The following is a 26,003-nucleotide window of genomic DNA, read 5'->3' as shown; positions in this document are numbered from 1 at the left end:
TTCTGGTTTTCCTTTAACCATGCAAACCAACCAAAATCCCTTAGAAACTAAGGGACTGCAGGTGATCCCAAAAGACAAGGACTTTTTTTTCCCCCCCAAACAGATAGATCCAGATTCTTAAGGCAAGTGACTCAGTCGGACAAGGGTGGTAATGGAGAAGTGAAGAAGAGCATCCAGATTTTAGGCCCTGAAGTCAGAAAACTGCCTCCTTCTCCCACCCCACCTAGCGCCCCCCGCCCCGTCTTCTCCACCTGGGCTATAGTTAACTAACTTACACCTCCTTCAAAAAAAGGGAGAGAGATTTAAAAGAAAAATACAAGGAAGACAGAATTTCAGCTGTGCTCAGGACGGTCGCTTGGGTTAGGAAGCCTTAATGTTTCTCCTTTTAAAAAAGCAGGCAACTAGAAGGCTCCCAAACATCCCAAGGCCTCACAGGGGCCGCGAGACGCAGCAATCCCAGGGTAAAACACTCTGGGGAGGATTCAGGCCTGACATCTTGTCATGGAAGAAACTAGTTGTAACCCCCTTCCCTCACGCCTTGTTCGCCTTTCTCTCGAAATCCTGCTTGAGCTTTTCCCAACCAAGTGTTTGTTCCCAGTTTTCGACTCAACTTCCAAAAAAATCTGGGACCCAGCTTTGGTATCCTTCCCCCTCCCCGGCTCTGGCGGCCCGCAAGCCAGAGAGAGCAAGCGGGACGCTGGGTTGTTGCACCCGGGAGCTGTTTGCCAAGGCGGACACAAACACCAGTCTCTGGGAGTGATAAGAAAATGGAGAATACTGTATTTGCTTTAGAAAGTTTTTACATATAGATAAACACGCAGTTAAGATAACAGTAAAAGCGCCCTACGGGAGTGAATGGGGCCTCCAAAGCGGCAAGGAAAAACTTGAATAGCTTTTGCATAAGAATACTACGGTCTCACTCTCTGCTTTCGCTAGCGACGGGGTCTCTCTCTCTCTCTCGCTCTAACCCTGACCACCTCGCCAAGCCTCGACTGCCAAGTCGACGCTGAGAATCCCCAAAAGGAAAGAGGTGAGTGGGCCGGGAAGGAGGGAGGAGAGAGAGAAGGGAGAGGAGAAAGAGCAGGTATCATATACAAGCAATTTCTACACATATATTACAAACTGGGAAAATGACTGATCATTAAGATATACATAATTCATATAAAATTTTGAAATAAAAATAAAAATCTGTTACAGTCATAACTATTCTTTTTCCACATTTATAACCAGTACCCACACAGGCAGTGACAGAGTGGAGAGAAAGGTGCTTACGAAGGGCATGATTGTCGGCTGAACAAAAACAGAGAATTGCATCTTGTTTGACCAATACTTGGACTTAAAAACAGAGAGAAAGAGAGAGAGATGGGGAGGGAGAGAGAGGGGGCTAAAGGAGAAAAGAGCAACAGAAGGAAGAAACATGTGCTATTTCTCTCGAGGAGTTTTTTCCTTTCTTTCTTTCCTTTTTTTTTAAACAACAAATTCAGAACAGAGATGTCACATTTTTTTTCTTTTTGTCTGTTTGCTTTTGTCGTCTTGTCGCGGCGGCGGTGGTGGTGTTTTTGTTGTTGTTGTTGTTGTTTGTTTGATTTTTTTTTTTGTATAGTCGACTCTTTAAATCATTTTAAACTAGAGAGAATATTTTCCCAGATACAAATAAATCGTCATGCAGGTGGGGTGCCGGGTCCGTGGGAACCAAAAGGAGAAGCCGTGCTTGTCCTAGAAAGTATACAATTGTCACCTCTTTTATGCTTTCTGCCCGCAACATCAGCGTTTGTGACTGTCTGTTGGCGTCGCGGTCCTTTGGGGTGGCCATGGTGGTGGTAGGTGGTGGGGGGTTGTTGATGGTTTGAGATTAATTTATTTTTCTTGTTTTTTAAATATATTTTTTTGCTGGGGTGGGAGTGTGTATGGACGTGTGTGTGTGTGTGGGTGTGTGTGTGTGTGTGTGTGTGTGTGTGTGTGTGTGTGTATCCTGATTTCGGTTTGTTCTAGGGATGGAGTAGAAGAAGAGGAAGAGGAGCAGGGTTAGGAAGAGGAAGGGAAGGTGGAGGGGGAGGAGGGGGAGGAGGAGGGCGGCCTTGGCTATCATACATCACATTCCGAGTCGCTGGAGGTTACCGAGAGGATCGAAGTGCCGGTGTCCGCGCGCTCGGTCAGGCTGGACACACTGGTGGTCGGGCTGGCCGCCGTGGACGGTGACTCTGCTGAGCCGTGTGTGGGGCAGCCGGGCTCAGCCAACGAGCGCATCCCGCTCGGCCCGATGGCCTGGTGCTGGAGCCTGCGGGGAACAAGAGAGCCATGCCTGCCCTGACTCGGTGGCCCGCCACCCTGCTCCCCTCGCTCGCACCGCGGGGAGCCTGGCCCGGCTGGTCCCACACTCCCCTACAACCGCGGCCTCCCGCGTGGCATGCCCCTTGCCACAGCCCTCGATTGCGCTCTGTGCTCTTCCAGGCACCCAGTTGCCCCCTGAGTACCACAGAGACTTCCTAACCCAAGTCCGAGCTCCGGGTTCCCTAGCCCAGGGAAGCATTCCAGATAGGGACGGCCCCAGAAGAAGGGTGGACTCCCAGGCCAGCCTCCTGCGGAGACCTGAGCAGGCAGCAAAGGGCGCTGAGCTCTGGACCTGCAGACAGCGAGGAAGAGCTTCGCTTTTCTTCCGCAGCCTCGGAGGGCTCACGTAACTGGACCCGGAGAATCAGGGATTCCACAGAGACTCCTGCCACGGCCTTCCCAAACACACAGCCAGAGCTGTAGGGGTTCTCCTCAGAGCACCCACCGTTTTCCTTTCTGAATCCCTATGCAGAAAGCGCAGGATACGGGGAAGAGAAAATAGAGAAGCTGGAAGCTAAAAGATGGGAGCGGGGGAGAAGAAAAGGGGAGAAAGAGAAGACAGGAGGGAAGGATAGACAGCCTCTTTTCCGGGTGAAGAAGCAGTTGCCTGAACCAAGTGTCTCCCTACAAGGAAGCCTTTCACTGGTCATGGGCGCTCCCCCCATCTGGCGAAAAGTGGCCTCCACAGGCAGAGACGAGAGGGCAGTGAATTCAGGTCTGGGCCATCTAAACCAAACACACACTCTCTAAGCCCCCAGCCACCAGCAGCTGTCAGCAGCCCGGCCTCTGTTCCTTGCGGTGTCCTAGGCCTAGTGCCTTTCAAACTGAGCAAAGCTCTGAGCCAGAGCTCTTGTCCAGCCCCCTACTTTTCTCTCCCTTCCTTTTGGACTAGTTTTCTCTCCTTTTTTTCTGTTTACTTTCTCTCAGTCAAGCTTTAAAGATCCACCAGAACAAAACAACTTTGTGACTCTGTAACCAACTTGCCTGCCACAACCTCACCTCCAGAATAAGTGGACCAGAGGAGCTGATGCTCCTTGGATATAGGGAGACTTAACGCTTCTTCAAGCGTTCACTTTTTTCCCCATGAACGCACTAAACACACCAGGCCTCTTCACTCCAGGCCTGCCTCTCCAGTTCAGTGTCAGGGAAGAAAGCTGGAGGGATGGTGGCCACAGGTCTTCTCTTTGTGGCAGGAACCCTGGCCCACTTTCCCCTCTTTGACGCTTATGGACACCTCTAAGCCGCCGCTGCCGCCGCCGCCACCACCATCACCACCACCACCACCACCACCACCTCCCCCCACCCTACCCCACTCCCGTCCCTTTTGCGGTGCACGGAAATAATGAGATAGCAAGTAATGTTTTCCCTTCTTCCCAACCTTCTAGCTGGGGCCAGGGCTGAAGAGCCCCGCGAGGGGGCTAAGGCCCCTAGGGACAGGCACCGTGGGTTGAGGAAACCAGAGGCATGCTCACACAGCGCTGGCCCTGATAAAAAGCCCTTTTGGGGCAAAGCAGTCTATAAAACCACAGCCAGTTGTTCCCTGTTCCAGGGCAACCAGAAACTTCTCTAACTGTCCAGAGAGCAGCAGCCTCTCCAGAGCTGGGTCAGCCGCCCCTACCATGCCCCGATCGTCTGCGTTTCAACCCGTTTCCCCAGAGGCTGCGGCCCGGCCGCAGTCCCCGCCACTAACCTGTTCTTAGCCGCCGCTGCGCGGTCGCGCTGTCGCCGGTTCTTAAACCAGTTGCCTACTTGTGTGGGGGTGAGGCCGGTGGCCTGCGCCAGTTCGCGTTTCTTGCTGGGGTTGGGGTAGGGATCCTGCAGATACCACTCCCGCAGCAGGCTCCGAGTCCGCTCCTTGAAGCAATGGGTCTTCTGCTCGCCGTCCCAGATGGTGCGCGGCAGAGGGAACTTCTTGCGCACGCGGTACTTGTCCACCGGACCGAGCGGGCGGCCGCGCAGCTTCTCGGCCTCCTGGTAGTGCGCCTCGAGCCACATGGCCTGCAGCTTGCCGTGAGACTCCTTGGTGAACTTATGGTTCTCCAGGATGTGGTACAGGTCGCGGAAGTTGCCGGTGTGGAAGGCGACGACCGCGCGCGCGCGCAGGATCGACTCGTGTTTGTTGATGGCCTCGCACGCCCCGGGGGCCACGGGCAGCGACCAGAGGAAGCGGCCCAGCCGCTCGATGTCGCCCGTCTCCTCCAGCGTCTCGCAGACGCTGGCCACCTGCTCCGGCGAGAAGTTGAGGGTGGGCAGCTGGAACATGGACAACTCTTCCGGGGGGGCCCTGGAGCCGCCGCCGCCGCCGCCGCCGCCGCCGCCGCCGCCTGCTCCGCCAGCACCGCCGCCTCCCGCACGGTTCCCGCCGCCGCCGCCGCCGCCGCCTCCTCCTCCTCCCGCGCCGCCGCCGCCGCCCGCACCGCTCCCGCCGCCGCTACTCGCCAGAAGTAGGGAGCAGTGGTGGGAATCGGCGAAGTTTGGCAACAAGAAGTGGGAGGAATAGAGGTCTAGGGGGGAGCGGAATACCATGGACTGACCTGAGAGGAGAGGAGAAAATTCAGGGAGAGGAAGACAGAGGGGAGGAAGAGGAGGAGAGGGGCGATGAGGACCAGGAGGAGGGAGAGGAGAGGGGGGAGGAGGAGATGGAAAGGAGGGGGGAGCAGAAGGAGAAGGAGGGGGAGGAGGAAGGACGTAAGGGACACCCACACCCCACACACATCCACATACACACACACCCGCGCAGCCACATAGAGAGGGAGGAAGAAGAGCGGCTCGGTGCGCGCGCGCAGAGAGAGAACCCGAGGCAGAGAGAGGGAGAGGGAGAGGGAGAGGGAGAGAGAGGAGAGCGAGAGGAGAGCGAGAGCCAACCACCGCCGAGTCAAGATTCAGCGATTCCACAGCAATCGCCCTAATGACAACAGCCTCATAATATCTCCCCTAAATCCACAGTGAGTGCAGCATTGAAACATTTTGTTTCGCTTTTCTATTGGTCTGTGGCGTGTCGTTGTGGCGTTGCCACGGCAACCACTGCCAATCACTGTCAGCCCTGCCAATCAATACTGAGAACGTAAGGACGGTTTTACCACTTAGCCGGAGGGGGGGGGGGGGGAGAAGAGGGCAAAACAGAATTAAAAAAAAATCTTTTGCAACTCTTAATATTCTCTCTCTCTCTCTCTCTCTCTCTCTCTCTCTCTCTCTCTCTCTCTCTCCTCCTCCTCCTCCTCCTCCTCCTCCTCCTCCTCCTCCCGCTGCTCAAAGAAGTTTTGATCCAAAAATTCAAAAAGGAATAGGCATAGAGTAGTTGAATGCAGTAAGCAATTAGTTACAAGGAGTGTTTGGGGGTTAGAAAGAGGCTGTCAGCCTCAGGAGCACCAGGCAGCCTCAGAAGAGGCTGGGGACCAGGTGGTCAGGCAAGGTTTGCACATGGTGTCTCAGCCACCTCCTTCTGTCTATGTGACCACTGATAGTGGTCAGGAAGAAAGAGGAGAGATGACGAAACAAGCCACTGGGGGAGCCTAGATTTGGGAGACAGAATCTAGTACCTAGGAAGTTGAACCCAAGGCTAAGAAAGCGGAGTGCTTCCCTGGCCAGCGCCCTTAGTTGCACAGCCAAGCATTGGCGAATTCTTCCATCACCACGTATTGTAAAACAGTGGAAACAGCACTACACTTTCTCTGTCTTCAAAAGCAACTCCTCTTTGTTCCCCAACCCCCAAACTTCAGCTGCCTCCTACAGAGGTAGACTAGCAACAGGAGGCCAGAAACCTAGGGACTCTTGACCATGGGGAGTCTGAAGGATGCCCACTTTTCCTACATCCATGGGTACAACCCCTGGCGTGCCCAACATCCCCCAAAAGATACAGAAACTTTAGAGGCCACCCGGAGTAAGTGCCTAAGGCCTGAAAGTTCAGTGTTTGCTCATAATGTAAATAACTATAATAGATAATAAAAGCCGAATTTCTCCATACATAAAGCAATATTGTAACCCTGAAACAGACTCGCTCTTGTTCAAAGAATGCAGAGGGTCTTTCCTGCCTGCGGCTACCACAGCCCCAGGCCAGGCATGGGCGTTTATTTATTCTTAGGTATGTTGCTTGTGAGAAGTTGTAATCTGCATCTTGAGGCCGGCCTCCCTTTGTGAGGCTTCTGTAACTATGCAAGTGTGATTTACGCAGATTTGTCCGGGTCAGAGACATCTTTCCCTACGCACTGTGTATATTTAGACAGGATTCGGTTTGGTGTTAAAAAGTGTATATGTTGAATGGATTCACACACAGTAGCCAACAATGCCCACATTGTCGGCCCATGTACAACGCGTATTGAAACGCAGCGCCCAGACTTCAACTAATCTGCCCTCAATAAAGCTGAAATAATTATCCTAAGCTGCCTTTCCAGAAGAAAAATCATTGAGGAATTCAAAACTTTTTTTAAAAAGATCTTTTCTACATTCCGATGCAGATCTGGGGGCGCGGCGCCGGGTACACACTACTCTGGAGATCTCAATGAGGAAGGAGTGGAATAAAAGAAGTTGTGGGAGAATTTAAACATGAACCCAACTGGAGGCTGGAGCCAAAATGGTCGCAGGCCCTAAAGCTCAAGCTATGGTCTTTCTTAGGCCTTGATCCGGCAGTGCCAGGTTCTAAAGGGCCGAGGTGTGCAAAACCCGATTTGAGGGTGACACCGAATGTTTGGGTTGGGCTAGGGGGACTATACTGGCTCTTTTAGCAGGAGGCAGGTGGGGGACCTAAGCTCGCTGACCAGGGCAGAAGAATGTTCCCCCTAAAAGGTGGATCTGTCGAGCCCCACTTTGGCGGTCTCTTTCTCCAAACATCTTCATCTGGACCAGGGATACTTTTTCCGCTCAACTGCGAAGCTCTGGGCGGTCGCTCATCGCGGGCCCAGAAAGAGCCCAAAGGTTGGGACACAAAAACAGACACTTCATCTTTTCTTCCGGACCCCTTTCTCTTGTAGGGGGAAGGATTATAGGCTGAAAGGTGGGAGGGAGAAGGGGCAGGAGGAGGAAGCGGGGGGAGGAAGGAATGAAAAAGGGGAGGGGAGTGGGTATTGTGCCGCGTGTGGAGGGGGAGAATTCCTACGGGTGGGTTTCCGAATATTGTGTTCAACTTTTTGAAAGCAACTCGTGACCCCGAAACTGCATCCCCCGGAGCCGGGGACCCAGGCGCCAGGCGGGCGGGTGAACCCGGCCAGTCACTCCCAATCCCCGCAATCCCCCGCCTCCGAGTGGGGGGGATCCAGGCCTGGAGGGAGGCTGGGCAGGTGCCGAGGGCTGTGCCGAAAGCGCTGAAATCGAAAACCCTCGCCACTCAGGAAGAATTGAGGCAAAAGGATTACAGATGCTGCTCGGGAACGGCCCTGTTCTCTAGCCAGTGCCTGGCGCCCGTGGGCCCGCGGGGCTCCGCAGATCGCTGGCGGCCGCGCCTTGTAAGCGCTAAGCCGGGAGGAGGGCGCAGGCAAGGCGCACAGCTCTGAGCGCGCCCCTACCCCGCTCCGGCCCGCAGCAGCCCGGAGAGCCACTCTGCAAGCAAGGCTCTGCCCTGCCCTCTGAGCCCAGCTTCTGGCCACAACGCCACCAGCGCTTCTCCAGTTCAGGCCGGAAGCACTATGCTGCCTCCCGAAGCCGGTAAGTTGAGAGTCCTGAGAGCTGAGCAGGGAGGCGGGGCGGGTGGTCCCTGATGCTTAGGACTGGATCCCACCGAGGCTCCGCAGAGTCTTGATCTAAAAGGTTTGGCTGTGTGCATTTTTGGAGAGGGTGGCTGTGGTCCTCTGGAGTTTCTCCAAATTCCCATTCGCTGAGCATTGGAGAGAGAAGCTGGTGCAAAGGACCCAGGCTGGTTTTCTCACTGATCTGGGGTGGGTAATGCGAGGGCTCTGAATTGAGCCCAAGGCACTTTCAGAGTGAGTGGGACGCCGAGAGTCGTCTGCACTCCGGTACTCTCAGAGCCACAAAACCCGAGGGGTTTAGCTAGAGTTCTCTTTCTCTCTGGCCTCTCAGACTCCAGGACTGGGGACTTGGTGGATCTACGTACCCACAGGGTCACCTGCACAGACAAATTTGCCGCCACCTTACAACCCTGGCCTACCGGATCAGAGGATTAGAGTTCAGTTGTTGAGGGGAGAAATGGATCATTTGAATTGCGGGGTGTTCTACTCTGCTCTGCTGGGCATTTATTTACAAATATCAGCTCCAAGCCAGCAATGAGAAAGTCTCAATACAATCAGAGGACTTTGCAAGAAGCACACTCCCTCCTTGTTTTTAGAGTATAGGGAAAGCCCAGGAAAGGGAGCCCCAGAAGGCCTGGGACAGCTACACCCAGTTCGCCTTGCTCCACCCGGAACAACCGACCCAAATAGTCAGGAAGGTTGGTCCTGGGGGCAACGCCTCTTCCGGGCTCTAGACATCCGAAGACTGAGATTGCTGGGTAGCGGGTGGTCTGGGCCTCCCCGCAAGCAGTAAACGAAGGAGCTTGGCGCAGACCGCCAGGGAGGGCGCAGGGGAGCGCAGTACTCAGGCGGGGAGGCCTCGAAGCCCTTCAAGAACCCCGATTACTTTCCTTTAAACAACAACAACAAAAACAACAACAACAACAACTGCTCCCTCCCCTTAGCTCCCCTCTTTTCCTTAGCCTCCGGGGACCAGGGATTCGAGCAATTGTCCTTCAGGACAGTAAACACAGCTCAGTTGTCTCAACTTTCCCGGTGCATAAAAGTTCCTGGCGTGAGGGGAAATTTGAATATTTGATCAGCCCCTTTGAGTGACCCTCATTAGCCTGGCGCCCTGCTAAGGCCCCACCATTGCAAAAAAGCTGCTGGGCCCGGCATTTGTACGCCTTGTTAGCGCTGCTTAATGAAGCCGCCCCGACGACTCAAAGGCGGCCTCTGGGGCCGGCAGTGCGCACCTCTCGGCACCCCGCTCTGCCTAATGAGCCCCGCCGCCCGCTAAAGGCCCTTCCACCCCCCACATCCTCAAACAAGAGGGGTTTGGCTCCGTCTAGGACCTGAACACCTCCCACCACCAGGCCCAGGAGGGTGGGCACAAACCCAGTCTAGCTGGCTGCACAGTGATCTAGCCCCTGGAGAAAGGAACCAGATATTTGCGGAATGCAAGCTAAAAATGGTTGTGTGTATGAGGAAGTAGGGAGGTGGATTTTACAGCCTTTAGGTCTAGCTCACCCGTGTGTACTATGAACTTTCCCCCACAGGGCCAGCTGTAAATCAATTAACCAGCCCAGCTCCTTAAAGGTGCATCTGGACTAGTGTTAGAGCGTCAGAAGGGTTACTACACAGGGGAGGGTCAGCTTTCCATTTCCCTTCTTCAAATTCCTTTGCTAGTGTCTCCCCAGGAGGCCTCACACTTCTCCCCAGGAGGCCTCACACTTTCAGGGAGGCCAACCTTCCTGACAACTAGAACTCTAGGTCTGTATTTGAGAAAGGGTGGACAGGTTCAGTTCCCCAAACCACTTCTGCTCACACCCCCTCACTTCCAGGTTCACACTTGCCGTCACACAATCCCTCGCCTGGTCTCTCTTCCATAGTGTTTCTAGCCCTGGAGAGGTCTGAAGAAGTTACCCCAGGAAAGGCCACTCTCCTTAGGCAAGACTGGGGCCCAACACAAACCTGGAGGAGAGAAGGGGGAAATGGAAAGAAAGGAAGTGGAGACGGTCACCCACTAGGACAAGCAGTCACTCCTTTTCTCCTCTTCTTGGGCCAAGGAACATGGCTAACTAGTTACTCTGAGGAACCATTAGAACTTGCACTTGGCTTCTCAGAAAGAGTTGGCATTTCTCACTGCCCTCTCGCCTACACTGCCCTTTCTCCTGGACTGTTGGAACTCAAGGTTCTCTCACTCCCTTCTTCGTACCCCTAGCTCTTGCTGGGTTTGAGGAGCAAGGAACTCTCAGTTCTCCAATCAGGACTTTCTGGAAGCCTGTCTCCATATGCTCGCCACCCCACCTTCCTACGCTGGCCAGGGTGAGATTACTAACCAACCTCAAGACCCCATTTGATGCCAGCTTTCAACTCCTGCCGAAGACCAGTGTAGGTCCTGGGATAGAAGAGCCTTCGAGTCTAAGTCTATTTGACTGGCCCCTCCTCCTTCCCTCCTTCCATTCAGCTTCACTCCCGTGCCCAGCCCCCTTTCCATTCCACGACCCCCCAAACCAAGCCCAGGCACAAACTCTAGGATCATCTTTGAGCTGGGGAACAGTAGTGTCCAGGTCACGATCCGTTCTAAGGGCAGAAGCAGCGGAAAAAAAAAAAAAAGTCAGGGGCGGGTGGTCTAGGAGAGAAGGGAGACCTGAAACGGAGGGTAGACTTCAGTTCGAGGCCCACCGCCTGCTCAGGGGAGGAGGTGAAAGGAGGGGGCTGGGAGTCCACGGGCATTGGGTCGGGGCAGCAGGGACATCAGGCGTCGGCGTGGGGGGCTAGATCCGGAGGAGAGGGGAGGGGTGGCGGGGGTCGAAGGAGCACGCAGGGCGGAGGGGTGTGGGGCTCTTTAAGAGCCACACGGCTAGCAGGAGAGGCGTGCGGCCCTGGGCTGGTAGCGCACTGACCCCGAAGGGGATTTAGCGGGAAGGGAGCGACCGAGTTCTGGGGGCTTTGTCCCGGGGCGCCCAGAAAGGCCGAGGCACAAGAATAAGAAGCGGCTGCAGCGTGAAAGGCTGCGAGGAGCGGCGGCGCTGCTGCTCTTGACTTCTGAGCAGGGCTTAGAAGACCTGCCGCAGCTTAAGCTGAACTGAGGGTGCTGAGCCCTGAGCGCCGAGTTCACGAGCTCTGAGTCCCTGGCCTCTAAGCTGAGGAGGCGTGGGGTAGGGGCAGACGCTGGAGTAGTGGGTCTTCTTGCAACGACCTCCTCTTGGATCTTACAGCCTTGCTACCTTAGCGCATGGTTGTTAGCCTAACCCGCCGCGTCTGGCACAGCCAAAGAAATTTATTTTCCCAGCTTGGCTTTTGCTTTTGTGTGTCCACTTCGAGCAGATCCGGAGCTGGCCGACCCCAGACTGATTCTCAACAGGTGGCTGGGTAAGTTTGTTTAAAGAATTCCGTGTAAATCATCAGCTCCTCCCCGACCCCTTCCCTTTCCCCTCCCTCTTTCCCCCTAGGCGGGTCCGAGTTCGCTGGGCTCCTCCCGCCAGCGATGGCTCGGGTGGAGGGGGGCGGGGTGGCAGGGTACTAGCGCCCTACCATGGGGTGTTCTGGCTCGCGGCTCCCGGTTAGTAGACCCCTTGTGAAGCTCCACCCGGTACCCCAGAGTTCCAATCACCAATGATTACTCTCAGTTTCTTGCACTGAGCCTCTACATCCCAAGAGGGGGAAGGAGGCAGAGCGCGCAGCAGAATCTCAGTGTTTGAACCTGCAGGAAAGACTAGCGGTCTTGATGTAGGGGTCACAGAGGAAAAGAGTTCTCCATCCTCTTTGTGAGAGACACGAGAACCTGCTTGGAGGGATGCACGCCAGCGGCACAAAGCCGGGCAGAGGAGTGGTTCTGCAACCCAGGGTAGCGGTGGGGTGGGGGAGGAGGTAGAAGAGGCCAAAAGAGGGGGAGGAGAACCAAAGAAAGGCAAAGGCAAGAGACCCAGGGCGTCCGAGAGAAAAGTCCAAAATTGTTCCTAATGCGCGCGGAGCAGACGCGCGCTCGGGGGCGCACAAGCTCTCTCTCTCTCTCTCTCTCTCTCTCTCTCTCTCTCTCTCTCTCTCTCTCTCTCTCTCTCTCTCTCTCTCTCTCTCGTTCTACACAGGTAGCCCCCCACACACACACACTTTGTGCGGGGTCCATCGCACACAGAGAAGCCACCTTACTCCACATCTCACCCCGCCGGCCCAAAGACTGACCACCCGCGCCCGAGTCAGGGGGGAGGGGAGAACCGAGATGACACCCATACACACACCAGGGTAAGGGAGCAGGGAGGATCTTACCTGCAGAAAGGTAAGAGAAGCTGGGAGCGTGTAGCAGTGGCGGATAAATATTCATTAGGAAGTGTAAATCCTTTCAAAGGGCTCCGCGCGCTCTAGCTCCTGTCTCTTTTTCGCTCCCTCCCTCTGTCCTCCAGGACAGCTTCCCCTCCTCTAGCTAGCTCAACGCCGCCCCCCCCCCCCCCTTCCTGCGAAATACCGGGTGGATCCTAGGCTAGCTAACCTGTTGGGAAGCCTGAACTGCGGCGGCGCCTCTACAGCTAGCTGTTTGCTTTCTCTCCTGGGGCGGGCGTGCCCCCATCCTCTCCCCTCCCTCCTTTCCGCTCAGCCCCTCACCCCTCCTAAATTACTACATCATTAGCTTTATTTGGGGGGGGGGTAATGGAGCAGCCAGACGCACCTCTCCATAGAAGGGTGAATAGTTGGTGCCCTGCGATGCAACCCCAACTCCATCTCCACCTCATTCTCACCCATCTGCGCATCCTCACCCAATCTTGCTTCTTTTTCTTCCCTCTTTCCACCTCCACCTCCATCCTGTGTCAACCTAACTCCCTCAGCAGCCCTCCCACACGCCGCCGCCAATCCGGATCACAGATTGGGTTGGGAGTGAGATTGCAAGGCAGTTAGGTCCGAAGGTCCTGGGTGTCGCGGTTAGAACGCCTCCCCGCCGTGAGTATGAAGTGGTTATCAAGATATCCTTCTCCTTCCTGACCCTGCAAGGTTACCAAACAGCTTGGACCTTTGAATCAGATCTCTGGAGTGAGCATTAAGGACTTCAGCCATACAGATCTCAGGGCCTGCCTGGCCCTTTCACTCGGCCACGAAGGCTGCTTGAGGGAGGGGGAGTGGCAGCTTCACGCAGCGCCAACGCGCAGGAAAAACTCAAAGGCCGACAATCGGACTAATATTCGTCCTTTGAGAATACACTACCTGAAGTTAGTTGCAAGACATCGTCAATCGCTGAAAGAAAGAAAGAAAAAAAAAAACCTCACATCTAGAAGATTCCTTGAAGCTCCTTCCAACAGCACGAGAACCTGTGCACTCACACCCTTAATACAGCCTGCCCAGGCCAGAGGAGAGAAGGCGGCGGAGGAATACATCGCTTAGGGTTGTTTAGACACTTGGGATAACTGTTTTCAATACTCTGTTGCCTCTGCTATCTAGGACCTTAGGTCCCTCTAGGGACCCTGAGAAGTGGCTTTGCCCTACGGTGCCTAGAGGGAGACAGTGACTCTAACTCTGGCTTTCCTACTGGGAGCTTAAAGTTGGGGTGAGGGCTTAAGGAGGAGCCGAGGGGGCGGGCCCTGCTAGTTTGCAGTTGTAAGTGCAGCTGCACCTGGGACGCCAGAAAGGAGAGTTTCTCTCCCTAACCTCGGGTGCTGGCTTAAAGGCTCGCTGAGGTTAATTACGGAGCCTCTGCACTGTCCTGGGCCCCGAGGCAACACAGGACGGCAGTGGCCGCGGATGCCAGCTGACGCTAAGATTTCACTTGCTTCTTAATTTGGCTGTTCGGTGCTAGTGTCCACCTGGGGAGGTTCTAAAAGCTGGTCGCACAGGTCCCGAATTCATCCTGTAAGGTGGCAGAGAGTTGCTCCTTCTTGTAAACGGTTAGCATACTTACTAGGGTAGAGGAAGGTGTGAAAAAAAAAAAAAAAAAAAAGCTTAGGGTGCCTAGGAAACTTACCAACCTCACAGTTCACCCAAAGTCCAGAAGCTTCCTTTGTACATACACCTTCTCTTCCCAACTCAGATCCCTAAGGTCTCCTCTTCATCTGGCATCCACAGAAGGTCTTCACACTGTAAGTGTGCGAGAACACACTTAGAAAACGTATAGAAACGCTAACATCAGTACTGGAGGAATAAAGAGGTGTCTAAGGAATAGATCGAATGCATGGACACATACCCTGTTGTCCAGATACAGACAAAAGCTACCGAGTCCACATGGAGTGACCCCCCCCCCCCAGACATGCACACAGATGTACAGGAAGCCAAGGAGAGTGGGCTCAACCAGAGAACAGTACTTCCTGCAAGCTGCCCAGTGGCCCTGGAGAAAAATCTTCGTCGAATCTTCTGTAAGCAAAGTTTCAGGCCATGTTCTGAAGAAAAGAGCAAGCACTGATTCACCCAAGAGGCTGCCTTTGGGCTCTCCGCCTGCTCTGTTGGAGACACCCAGAAGAGGGCAATACAGGAAAGATTCTTTTTGCTTCAGTTATTTCTGTTGGTTGTTGTCCCTTTCACCCCTTGCCTGGAAAATTGTGCTCTGGAATAGGGTTTGAGTAGACAGCACAGGCCTCCACTAGCTGACAAGAGATTCTCAGTTTCCAATGGGGACATTCAGTTCTAAGGAAGCTTCCAGATAAGGGGAAAGCCTTGTTTTTACCCTTCTCCTCTGCGATCTGAGGGAAAAACAAAACAAAACAAAACAACAACAACAACAACAACAACAACAACAAAACCCAACCCTATAGCCCAACCCCATGTACATCAAATAAATCCATAAGGAATAAGCTAAACTAAGCTAAATTATGTATTTAATTAATTTTCTTTTGTGAGATACCGAGAAGACTTCAACTTCCTCTATGCCAGGCAGGTCCTGACCTGGCAGAGATTTTACCAACAGGGTTTCCACAGTGGTTCTGGGGCCAGCCTTAAGGTGTACTGACTCGTTTTCTCTGTCACTTCTGCTGCACATTCTAGGGAACAGTCCCAGACAATGACTGTCTCAGTTCCCTCTAAGAAGAGACAGGGGCTACTCAGAGCACCACTGCCCCTCCCAACCTCACCTCATCTTCCAATGTCCTCTCTTGAGTTCATTCTCTGAGCCTTTCCCTCTAAAAGTAGCAAGTACGAGTCTTGGACCATTTCTTTAAAAGAACGACTAGGAAAAGGGAGGAAAAGAGGGAGGAAGGGAGTGGGAAGGAGAGCTACCTCCTGGGCCACCAAGTCTAATAACCACTCACCAAGGAGCAAAAGAGAGCCTGTGTTGTAAGGACAAAGTGACCCCAGAACATTGCTGTGCCCAGGGCACATTGCAACAGATGTAACTGTCCACTGAAGAGACAAGAGATGGAGCCCATGAATAGAGAAGAATTTTCCTCCCTTTTGTGAACAGCTCTTACACTTTTCCAAGACACATCTCGTTCCTGGACATTTTAGTTGAGTTTGTTCTTGATTGTGTTTTGAACAATAAACTGTGAAAATCAACTTACAGGCCATGTAATCTTCATCTTTCTTGGGAGGGCAGTTTCTTTCAAAGCTATTTTTCTCCAGGTTGCTTTTCTCTCACCCCCAAATGGGAGTCACCTGCTGATGCTCCTCAGGAAGAGACTGTGACTGAAAGGGTGAAGTGAATACAGACGCATCATCCTCAGAGCCAAGTGTGGCTTTGGTTCCTTCTAGCTAGGAGTCAGAACACGAAGAAACTGGTTGCCTTTGAACATGTTCTACGTCTCTAAGAAGTTTAGATCCGTTCTCACAACAAACCACAGCATTCTAGAACCAGAAATGTTTCCTCTGACTTTCTAGTCTTACGACAATTTTCAAACTCTAATTTTAAAAAAAAATTGTTTTGGGCAGTTTAGCTGGAACACTGGTAACATTTGCCTCTCAATGACCAACTGCTTTCTCATAATCCCGACTGATCCACACTTTCCAGGATGTAATGTGTTTTCTTTCTTACCTCCTGCCTTCTGCCCAGGACACAGAACTAGGGGTAAAACTTCAGAGGTCTGTGACCTCTTGGTAGCACCTGTACTTGCTCGGCTTTTGTTCTTTGTGCCTTGATAAATCTGTCCTATAAGTCTATGCACATATACATGTGCATATATGTGTTCCTCTCAGGTTGTCCACTCTTTCTTAACAACTCTTGATGCTTGGATGAACCAAACCATTTCCATTGCCCAGGGCAAAGGGCTAATCACCTTGTGGGTCTAGAGTTGTCATAGGATAGTACCTGGCTCTGTGTGTGTGTGTGTGTGTGTGTGTGTGTGTGTGTGTGTGTGATATCACAGTCATTACTTTCAAGAATAAATTAAAATAAACCAGACACTCCTTTAATCCTTTCCTCAACAGCATCAACTGCTCTAGAGATGGGGCCTCACCTCCCAAGGTGTCTTCACTCCCAGAGGGCCCCGGACTCTCTGCCGCAGCCCAATACTGGGCTCAGAGAGGAGGTATTCCGACGGAAAAAATCCCATACATTTTTAACTACAGTGATTACTAAATTAATAGCAGGCACCAAGACAGATGTCAAAACGTCTTGAAAATGTTTATCTGTGAATAATTGAGAAGGTAGTGGGACGCATTATCTGATTGTGTAATGAAATATGTATGAGGAACAGCTGTTTGCAGAAGCCCCTTCCCGTTGGCGCCTTAGCCAGGGCCCTTCTCTCGCAAGCTTTCTTCTACTTTCTTCCACCTGGGAGCTCACTCTCCTCTTCCCTGACTGCTCGCACTGCTATGGCTTCAGTGAACCCAGAGTCGCCTGGCTCTCTGATAAAGGTTAGCCACACGGTTTTCTCTAAGCCTTGGTGGATTGGTGTTCCGTAGTGGGATGAGGCTTCGTTGTCTGCTGTTCTGTCCATCGCGCCTTCGAGCCAGGCTGCCCGCTGGGTCTCCACGGACGCGGGAGAGCAGGCGATGGAGAGGCGGCGGCGACAGCGGTGGCTCGGAGCCCTCGGAGCTCCTGGTGGGCGCTGGCCGAGCTGCGCGGCCGGCTCAGAGTAAAGGCCCGGGAGCCCCGCGACTCAGCGGGGTGGGTCTGGGGTCACTACGGGGTGACCGGGCTGGGGATCGGCCTTTGTTTCCCTCTCTGACCACATTGCACACTTCCTTCCAGCCCCCAGCCAGCCTCCAAGTCCCTGCGCAGTGGTCCTGTTTGTTTTTCCAGCCCCGAGCCCTCCACCCAGACGCACAAATAGCCCTTGAGGCTGCGTCAGCTGTCCCAGGCCGTGGCCCAGCTCAGGCTACAGTCCAGCCTCTGCCTCGCCGCCAGCTCTGGTTCTGCAGGAAGCAGGGGGGACAGGAGGGCTCCAAGGTCTTCCTGGAGCCAGAGGGCACAAAGATCATCGGGCAGGGGAGGTGCCGGGAATGGTTCAGGACTTCAGTGGGCTGTGAAGGCCCAAGGTCTGGGCTTAGACCAGTGCACGTGGCTCGAGTGGCGGCTCCTGAGCTTCCGACGCGGTCAAAGAGTGGGGACAACAGAAAGGATGGACAGAAGGACTCCGTCTGAGACCCCTTCAAGCTTGGGCCTTGAATATCATGTCAGTCCTACGTGCAAACCCAGTGACACACACACCCCCCCCCCAGGTATGCTCCCCTCTCCGCTTGCAGGGCCCTTTGCAAGGCAATGGGACCGTGTCCCTGGCGCCGCGCTGTCTGTCGCCCCAAGCCGGACCACAGGCCTGCCTGCGGTGTCCACTTGTATAGTTCCCCCCACTCCCCGGCCCTTGGCTTTTCCTGTTCTTGGGAGCCCAGTGTCTCCTCTCCGGAGCCCTAGAAGGCTCACCTACCTCCCAGCTTCTAGGCGCTCTGGTCCTTCCAGAACCAACGCCCCTGACCGTTTGCAGAACGAGGGTCCAGCTTAGTGCTCCGCGGCTTCCTAAAGCCCCGCGTCTTCACAGGTTCCCTCTGCAGCAGAGATGCGCTTGGGCGTTATTTCTCAAGCATCACCCATTTTACCTAATCCCTTATGTTTTATTTTAATCCTACACATTACAGTTAATCTGTAATGATACCGTTTCGGATGAACCTGTTGCATACGAGGCACTGCAATTTGTAACCTTGGAAACTGTTTTAAATAAAGATTATAACAGTGGTGTCAATTGTGTTTATTCTCTGCGCAGGGGTTGGGGGTGGGGGTTGCGTAGAGTATTCGGCAGCTCCTCGGCCACAAGGACCGAGTTTCCTAAGAAGGAAAAGAAGAGTGTAGGGCAGAGAGGAGAGGTCCGAGGGGCAAAAGAGAGGCTTGAGGACGCTCTAGCGGCTCCAGTCTCAAGCTGTGGAATTCTGGGGAGAGTGGAAGGGCTTACAAACTGCACAAAACTTGGTGAACTCGAGCCACTGTGTATCCCGATTTTGCATTCAGCCGGGCCCTGCGCACCCGGAATGCTGAAGCGGTCAAGGGCAGAGAAAGGGTGCATTGCAACTCATGGTTTCTTCTGTTACACAAACCCGTAGCCTCAGCAACCACAACAAAAACTGCAAGTACGGGGAAGCAAAATTAAACATAATTCCCTTTATTTATCTATTGCATTTATATCATTAAAATATTTTTGGTTACGTTGTATAGAATAGCATCCACTCTGATTATCACCTGCCATATCGGCTGTATTCAGCAGAGCAAAATTAACAATTAAAGGGGAAAAAAAGCACATCTTATATATTGTATCTGTCAAGATATGTTACACTTTCCATTAACAAAAAAACTCTACTCTTGTTGAAGAAGCTATGAAGTCTATCTTTCATGAGCTCTGTATTAACAATCACGGTTGTCAAAAAGAATTAGATATGCACAGATTGTAGCTGCAAAGGAAATATTAGATGCACAGAATAAAATGTACAGTGGGATTGAGACATAACTCTTTTTCTTTTTAAAATAATTTTTTTACTGAGATGAAAAAAAAAAAAAAAACCCTGAGCTATTAAGCTTACTTAAAAGATGGCTTTGTTGGTTTAATTATACTGTAGTTATTTTATAAATATGTTTCAAAGGAAGCTTGCCATATTGCATGTCAATGAGGGCTGTAAAGAAAAGCTCACAAAAGCTAATGCATACCAAATACCAAATTTTAGTCATTAGCATTTCTATTTATTACAAACTAAAAGAACCTATTAACAGATGAGAATTTGTATTTAGCTAGCATTACAATGTTTGGCCATTAAAATAAAAAGGGCAAAGTATATACATTATTTTTTCCCCTTGGGACTATACATTATGTTTGCCTAGAAGCTCACAGGGAGATTGGGAGATGTTTCTGACTGGGAACAGGATTCTACAGTGGGAATAGGCCAGAGGGCCCACAACCCCTATTTTTGGTTATGGAGCTTAATGCTATTCATTTGGAAGCTAGAGCAGTTTAGAGCTGAAACCTTGCATCACGCTGAGAGCTGCGTGGTAACCACAGCCCTTGAGGGGTCTTTTGTCTTTAATTTGTGTCATGAGCATATGCAAATTATTAATTGTTTCTCCTCTGGGCAAGAGAATGCCTAGTGATGGTAATTCTGCTTTTGTTTGGATGTTAAAATTCTCTTCAGTGCTCCCTAGACTTTGGTACTTCTCCCTCAGATTTCCTTGGTAGGAAATCTCACCGCTTCTGCAGCATAATAACTCCAGAAATGCTCACATACGGATTTGTGCCATTTCAGAAAGCAGGTTTTGGGCATACATGGCTGTTCTGTTCTGCTCTCTGAAGTAAGTGGAGGGTATATGTGTTTTTAAACAGCTGTCTGAAAAAGGAAAATCTTTCCAACCATTCTTTATTTTTTAAAAACTTTAAAGATCATCTTCTTTAAATTGAAGCAAAGATTTTAAATCTGATTGGGCAGAAAAATATGTGCATTTTACAAAACAGAAATGAAACATTCAAAATAATAAGGGCTATTTTGAATTCTATTAGGTAAAGGGTTTTTTTGTTTTGTTGCTTTGTTGTTTTCTTTTTTGGTTTTTTTGTTTGTTTTTGTTTTTTAAAAATTATTATTATTATTATTATTATTATTATTATTTTAGTAAACATAGTAATAGTTGTCCAAGCTTTTCAAACCGTACGGTTTTCAAGTGAGGTAAATCATGGTTTCTTCTGGATGATAATTTGTCTTGGGCACAAAGTCTTCTGCCTGTTTGTTCTATTAAAAAGACTGACAATTTGCATTAAGATACTTTTCTGAAAGGCCTATATGAGAACAACAGGTAGCAGAAGGAAGGAAGGGAATTCTCAACAGAAAGAAGGAAAGAAAGGAACTTTATCAAAGGCCATTGTTATCATTTGGAAACCTCCTGTAACACTTTGTTTTCAATAGAGAAACCAGTGGTGTGTGGTTGTTGATGTGGGCATCTGTCCTCTGTGACCACCTGTGCAGAGATAAAAGAAACTGCAGCTAATTCCTGCCCAAACTTTGCCTGCAGAAACAGTGGAAGTTATTCATTGTATTGAGGAAACCTGGCTGCTTTGATGCTGGGAGACCCCAAACCGAATGGGAACTCTTTCATGTCTACCCCATTCTATCTGCAGGAGAGGTCAGCCCCCAGTCTCTAAGGCACACTTAACACCGAGGTTGTAGGACATGGCTTCTAATACCTAATAGTAACACCAAGTAAATGTAACACTTGACAGCAAAGGACAGAGCGACACAATTGCTTGGGTTATTCAGCCTCCCAGCCCACCCAACATCCCCTGACTTCTCCCCTACTACAGGGTGTGCCCAGAGAAGCCAGATGGCTGCCCATATGCCTTTCCTCAACTGAATTTTCCTATTATACACTGAATGTAAATATCCCCACAGCCAAGAAGACTGGTTTCCATATATTTAAACCCAAATGGCTTAAATCTCAGTGTGTTTGGAAGATAACAAATAGCCCAAATCCCATTTCAAAGAGCTGATTAGGAGAAACCAACTGAGTGATGAGGAGATGCACTAGATTCTCTTCTCTGATGTGCGTTGGGGAAAGGACATGTACAGTAGAAGACAGCAGGTGTCTTCCTGGGAACAAACAGGGGCCAGCATAGGAGAAATCTCAGCTGGCTTCCTGGAAGAGGCGGAGTTTGAACTGGACACCAAAGGTCTAGCCTGAGTGTAAATGGTAAGGAGTGGAGTGGCTAAGAGGAGTTGGTATCCTTTTCAGCCACAACATCACATCTGACCTAAGGTGGGCAAATAAATGTTTATTCAAACAATCCAGTAAAGGAGCCAATGACATTTTTTCCAAAAAAAAGAAACCTTATATACACCTCTGAACATGTGTCCTAGGGATGACCCACCTGCCCTCAGCCTAATACCCGCTTTAATGTTAATGTTCTAGCCCCATCCTGGAGGCCAAGCAGGGAAGTCAGTGTGAGGCTGTTGCTGATGTCTGGGGCTGACAAACTGTGTTTGCTGGCATCGCATGGTGAGTGCATATTCTTGTTCAGAGACCTGAGTGAATGGATATTCCACCGTTGCTGCCCCGTTTCCAACTTTACAAGAGTAAGAAGACACTGCGGCTTTTAGGAATTTTGCATTTTGAATACCCCTCCTCATTTAGTGCCAACTCAATGTTTTGTTTGATGTATCTCAGATTCCAAAGTGGCCAATGGAGGATGGGTCTGGGAATGGGCCAGATAAAGGCTCTAACCCAAAGTAGCTTCTCACTTGAGAGATATAAATCTCTGTTTTGGTTCTTTGAACACACACACACACACACACACACACACACACACACACACACACAATGAAGATATTTATTTATTTATTTATTTATTTATTTATTTATTTCTTAGCTCTTATCTCTAGAAATGCCAGGATTTGGGTGATATTGACCAATTATGAACATTTTTTTCTCCAAGAAATAAATGCTTACTAGTTTAAACTCTGAGATATAAGTTTATTCTAGCTGTGGTGGCATAGACTTGTGGTCCCCACACTTGGACCACAAGTGTGACCACTTGGAGGGTCAGCAGTTCAGGGTCAGCCTTGGCTACATAGCAAGTTCAAGGCTAGCCTGGATTGCATGGGACCATGTCTGAAAAAAAGAAAAACCCAAAGTGGAAAACAAAAAGCAGAAAAAAGAATAATCCTGACAAGATGAGATATGTACACCTCTCCTGATTTCTCTTCGGAAAGTGAGTCTTTGATCCTGAGACAAAAATCACACTGGGATACAGCAGGCACTGACTGTTCAGAAAAACCTTTTATTTGAGTAAAGTAGGTCCCAGCCTGTGCCATGATCCTACCCGAGCAGGACATTTCTTCTGTCTTCCCTCTTGGCGATATATCTTTTCGGCTTGTCTGTCACCTTCACCTTGGCCTTCACCTCCAGAGACCTCTCTTCCTGCTCCTTCCCTCCTTCTCCCTCCTTCCCCATCCTTCCCCTTTCCCTAAATAAGTTTCTTCTCAAACTAGTCACAAAAGTCAACAAGTTGAAAGCAACTCAATTTCAATAATAAACATGTCTTTTGATGTCTAGGATGGAAGCAAAGGCCCTTCCATAGGAAATACCTAATTCAAAGGGAGGAGATACAGGGCTATAAAAGGCTATACAATTGAGTGTGAAACAGGAACCCACCCAGCCACTCCTCCAGGTACCAAGCCTGCGTTCATCTAAGGGAAGCATACTTTCCCAAGAGCCCAACTCTTTCTGGTTGTAAAATGTGTTCAGTGCCAGAGCACATGGTCAGAGCATAGACTGTAACAGTGTGAGGACAGAGTCTGTCCATTACCACATTCAGGGGTAGGATCCAATAACAGGCCTCAGCTCGTATGGGCACTGAGTGTGCAGGTTGTGTGTGCAGCAGTTTCACTAAGCCAACCAGTTCAGGCTGCTCTGGGAATGTTGATACAAAGGAGGAGGTAAGAATTAGATCACTGTGTAGGTGTTGAGGGGAGGAAGAAGCCTATAGAGATTAGAAAATGAAGAGGGGTCGCAATTCCACTTTAATGAGTCTCCCGTTTCCCTGGGTAGTTGTCCTGAGAACATCTTTCTTTCCCATTCATTTCCTTGCAGTGATCCATGGAGAGTCACCAAGCTAAGGAGGAAGAGAGGAACATATGGATCCAAGCAGAATTCTGAAAGAATTTCTAGAAGCTCTGAACCCAAATCATACAGGCTCTAAGTATTGGCCAATCACCAGGAATGAAACAGAAACGCAGGCCACCACTCAAGTCCTGTTTCTGAATGAAGGGTTGAGTGGTTGCTATGGATGTCAAATCACAGAGTCCTGTCTGGTTCCTCCTTCAACCACCTGCCTCGTACTGCAAGAAGAGCTAGATTAGAAGGAACTGGGGCTCTTGGAATCTGCAGAAGCAGCACACTGGCCAGGAAGAACCCAGAACACCTGCCTCAGACGCAGTCAGTCTGTCCACATGCAAAAGACAGGCACCCACAGAGCTGAGGGGCTATTAAGTCAAACCTGGAGTCACAGACACAATGTCCTCAGACGGTCCCCCAACCCTCTGCAGTAATGTAGACATGTGTCAGTATAGCTGAAAAGCTTCTTCTGTAAGATTTAACAACTTTCTGGTGTAACTTCTGAGAGGGCTGATTGCTTATTCATGTGGAAGCAAGACGCCCAGTTCATTTTGCCTGTTTTTGCTACTCTTTGTTGTCTTGGGGGAGTGTTCTGGTAGCTGCAAATGGCTTCTCAAGTGACATTTGCTGACATTCAATGAAGTACATTTATCAGCATCCCCTCCACACACGCAACCCTTCTTGTTTTGTCCCTCATAGCAACCTCCTTCCCAACGCCCGTGCCCTGGAACGATGAAGGGCAAGGCACAGATTTCTCAAGCTGCACTCAAATGTCACCGTGAAAAATCTTTAATGGACTAAGTGTAGCTTTTCACGTTACAACTTGTCAGGTACTGAGAAATTCTAGAGTTTCTCCTTAATCCACAAGTCATTGGAACCACACATCTGCAGGTAGAGACTAATTATAAGCTGTACCAGTCAGAACTGGGCAAGCAGAGACCAAGGAGAAAACATTAGGTATCAGTTAATTCTTTATTACTATTACTGTTATTATTATTATTATTCTCATTCCACATTATTATTATTATTCCATTTTTTTGTTACTTCGTTTCCTACTTGGAGACTATGCTAGGTGTGAGCAATGTGTTACTCTAATTAATTGACTGACAGCCCGTAGCTGGCTCTCCAGGCAGACTTACAGTCTCTACACACTCAGCTTTCTCCATAACACTTTTCATCTTTCTCTCCAAGATATCTGACTCTGAATCATAATCCTGGTCCCTTAGGGTTGGCTGTAATGGAGCCGTTGAGAGGTACTGAGATGTCTCGTCTCCTGTCCACTTAGTCATCCCTCATCAGAGCGCATGGCAGGCAATTGGAGCCAAGAGACTCCTATCACCCATGAGTAAGCCTGCATTTTCCTCCCCTGCCTTACACCTGGTCAGAACCGTGCCACACTCACAGTGGTGATCTACAGGCGCCCACTAAACCTTGCATAGGACTTGCTCAGTCTGGTTTTACCCCTTTGAATGCACTCAGCTCAGTGGCTTTTATTATTATATTTTATGTATATGAATATATTGTAGCTGTCTCAGACACACCAGAAGAGGGCAATAATCCCATTATAGATGGTTGTGAGCCACCATGTGGTTGCTGGGAATTGAACCCAGGACCTCTGGAAGAGCAGTCAGTGCTCTTAACTGCTGAGCCATCTCTCCAGCCCTGCACGGGGAATCTCATGAGCGAGCTTCAGAGAGACATCTTGCCCCTTCCACACTGTAAACTAGAAATTTGGATCTCACAAACACTGACTCTGCCAGGCCTGTGACCATCCAATTCCCAGCTTCTAGAACTGTTCAGAATAAAATTCTGTTCCTTATAAGGTACCCAGTTTTCATTTTAATTTACTTTAATTTATCTTATTTTTTGAGAAAGTGTCTCTTGAAAGACTAGACTGGCTTCAAACTTGCAATGTAGCCATGGATAACCTTGAGCTTCTGATTATCCCACCTTCTACCTCTCCATCACTGGAATTACAAGTGTATGCCACTGTGCCAAGGTTAGGCAGTGCTGGGGATCGAACCCATGGTGTTAGGCATGTTAGGTAAGCACCCTACCATCTGAACCACAAATCCTTAGTTTCTGATATTTTGTGATAGCAATCCAAATGGACCAAGACATCCCTGTAGTTGGGAGAAGTGATTGATCTGTGCATGTCTATATTGTATCCTAACAAATGCACCATAATCAATTAATATTGATTCTGTAGTCAATGCTTAAAGGTCAAAGAGTAGGGGAGAGAGAATTTTAAATACAAGAGAAAGAATAGTATTACTAAAAACTATACCTGTCATGGTTGTCATGGGCCAGATGCTGAAGACTGCATCTATCCCCGCCCCCACTGTCACCTGTAACACCACTCTGGGCCTTCTCCCTTGCATTTCTCCCCCCTTCTTTACATGAGTTACTATTACCTCTATTTTTAGCCCTTTGGAACCCCTCCTAAGTGCAGCGCTTTGGTGTAGAGCCTTAGCGTATGGTTACTTTAAACATCTAAAATCCACAGACCAGATCACTTTTGAGCTGTTGCTGGAAAAAAAAAAAAAAAAACAAAAACCAAAACAAAACAAAAAAAACCCCTGTTTCTGAAATGCAGTTCTCCAGACTGGACTAAACCTATTCACCCCGGCTCACATACTAGTTAGATCAAAGGAAGAAAGTCAGGTATATCCTCAGTGGTCAGGCATAGTAGGGCAGAATAAATGTGCAGAATGCAGAGAGCCGACGTTAGTCTCCTGAGAATGGGTTGTATGCCAGACCGCGTCAAGACCAGAAATGTCTGCACCCATAGCTATGAGAAGACTAGGACATCACAGAAGAAAAAAATTCAGTTGTCCGTATAGTTTTGACAGGGTAAACAATCAAACCAGATTGCTGAAGGGGTGGGCTTCTATATCAGTTTGGAACCCATTAAAAAACAGAGTTCAGACTTTTTTTTTATTTGAACTGATGGGAATTGAACCCCTGTTTTCACACATGTTAGGCAAGCCTTGTACTCAGGAGTGATTTTCTTTCTTTCTTTCTTT

At 50.1% G+C, this 26,003-nt stretch overlaps 1 protein-coding gene and 1 long non-coding RNA gene across 4 annotated transcripts; one reads left to right on the top strand and one right to left on the bottom strand.

Moving 5' to 3' along the window:
- Positions 1-757: 757 nt before the first annotated feature.
- Positions 758-17,966, bottom strand: Six3 (SIX homeobox 3). Of its 2 annotated transcripts, XM_076942400.1 has the most exons (4): positions 17,768-17,966; positions 12,658-15,590; positions 4,022-4,865; positions 758-2,278 (listed from the first exon to the last, which is right to left on the bottom strand). In XM_076942400.1, the coding sequence occupies exons 2-4, from the start codon at positions 12,788-12,790 to the stop codon at positions 2,086-2,088; spliced, it is 1,170 nt and encodes a 389-aa protein (XP_076798515.1). In that variant the 5' UTR covers positions 12,791-15,590; positions 17,768-17,966; the 3' UTR covers positions 758-2,085. The 2 variants fall into 2 exon arrangements, with proteins under 2 accessions (XP_076798515.1, XP_076798516.1); XM_076942401.1 differs by lacking the exons at positions 12,658-15,590; positions 17,768-17,966 and adding an exon at positions 12,261-12,598.
- On the top strand, positions 5,535-24,803 carry LOC117716822 (uncharacterized). 2 transcript variants are annotated; one of them, XR_004607841.2, is made up of 4 exons: positions 5,535-7,968; positions 11,213-11,366; positions 21,274-21,360; positions 22,954-24,803. It is a non-coding gene; the product is annotated as an uncharacterized LOC117716822 (long non-coding RNA). The 2 variants fall into 2 exon arrangements; XR_013113382.1 differs by having other exon boundaries at positions 5,556-7,968; positions 11,287-11,366.
- The last annotated feature ends 1,200 nt before the right edge of the window (positions 24,804-26,003 follow it).

Source organism: Arvicanthis niloticus, chromosome 11 (genome assembly GCF_011762505.2).
Source record: "Arvicanthis niloticus isolate mArvNil1 chromosome 11, mArvNil1.pat.X, whole genome shotgun sequence".
In the NCBI taxonomy this organism is placed as follows: domain Eukaryota; kingdom Metazoa; phylum Chordata; class Mammalia; order Rodentia; family Muridae; genus Arvicanthis; species Arvicanthis niloticus.
This window is presented reverse-complemented; position numbering and strand designations above follow the sequence as displayed.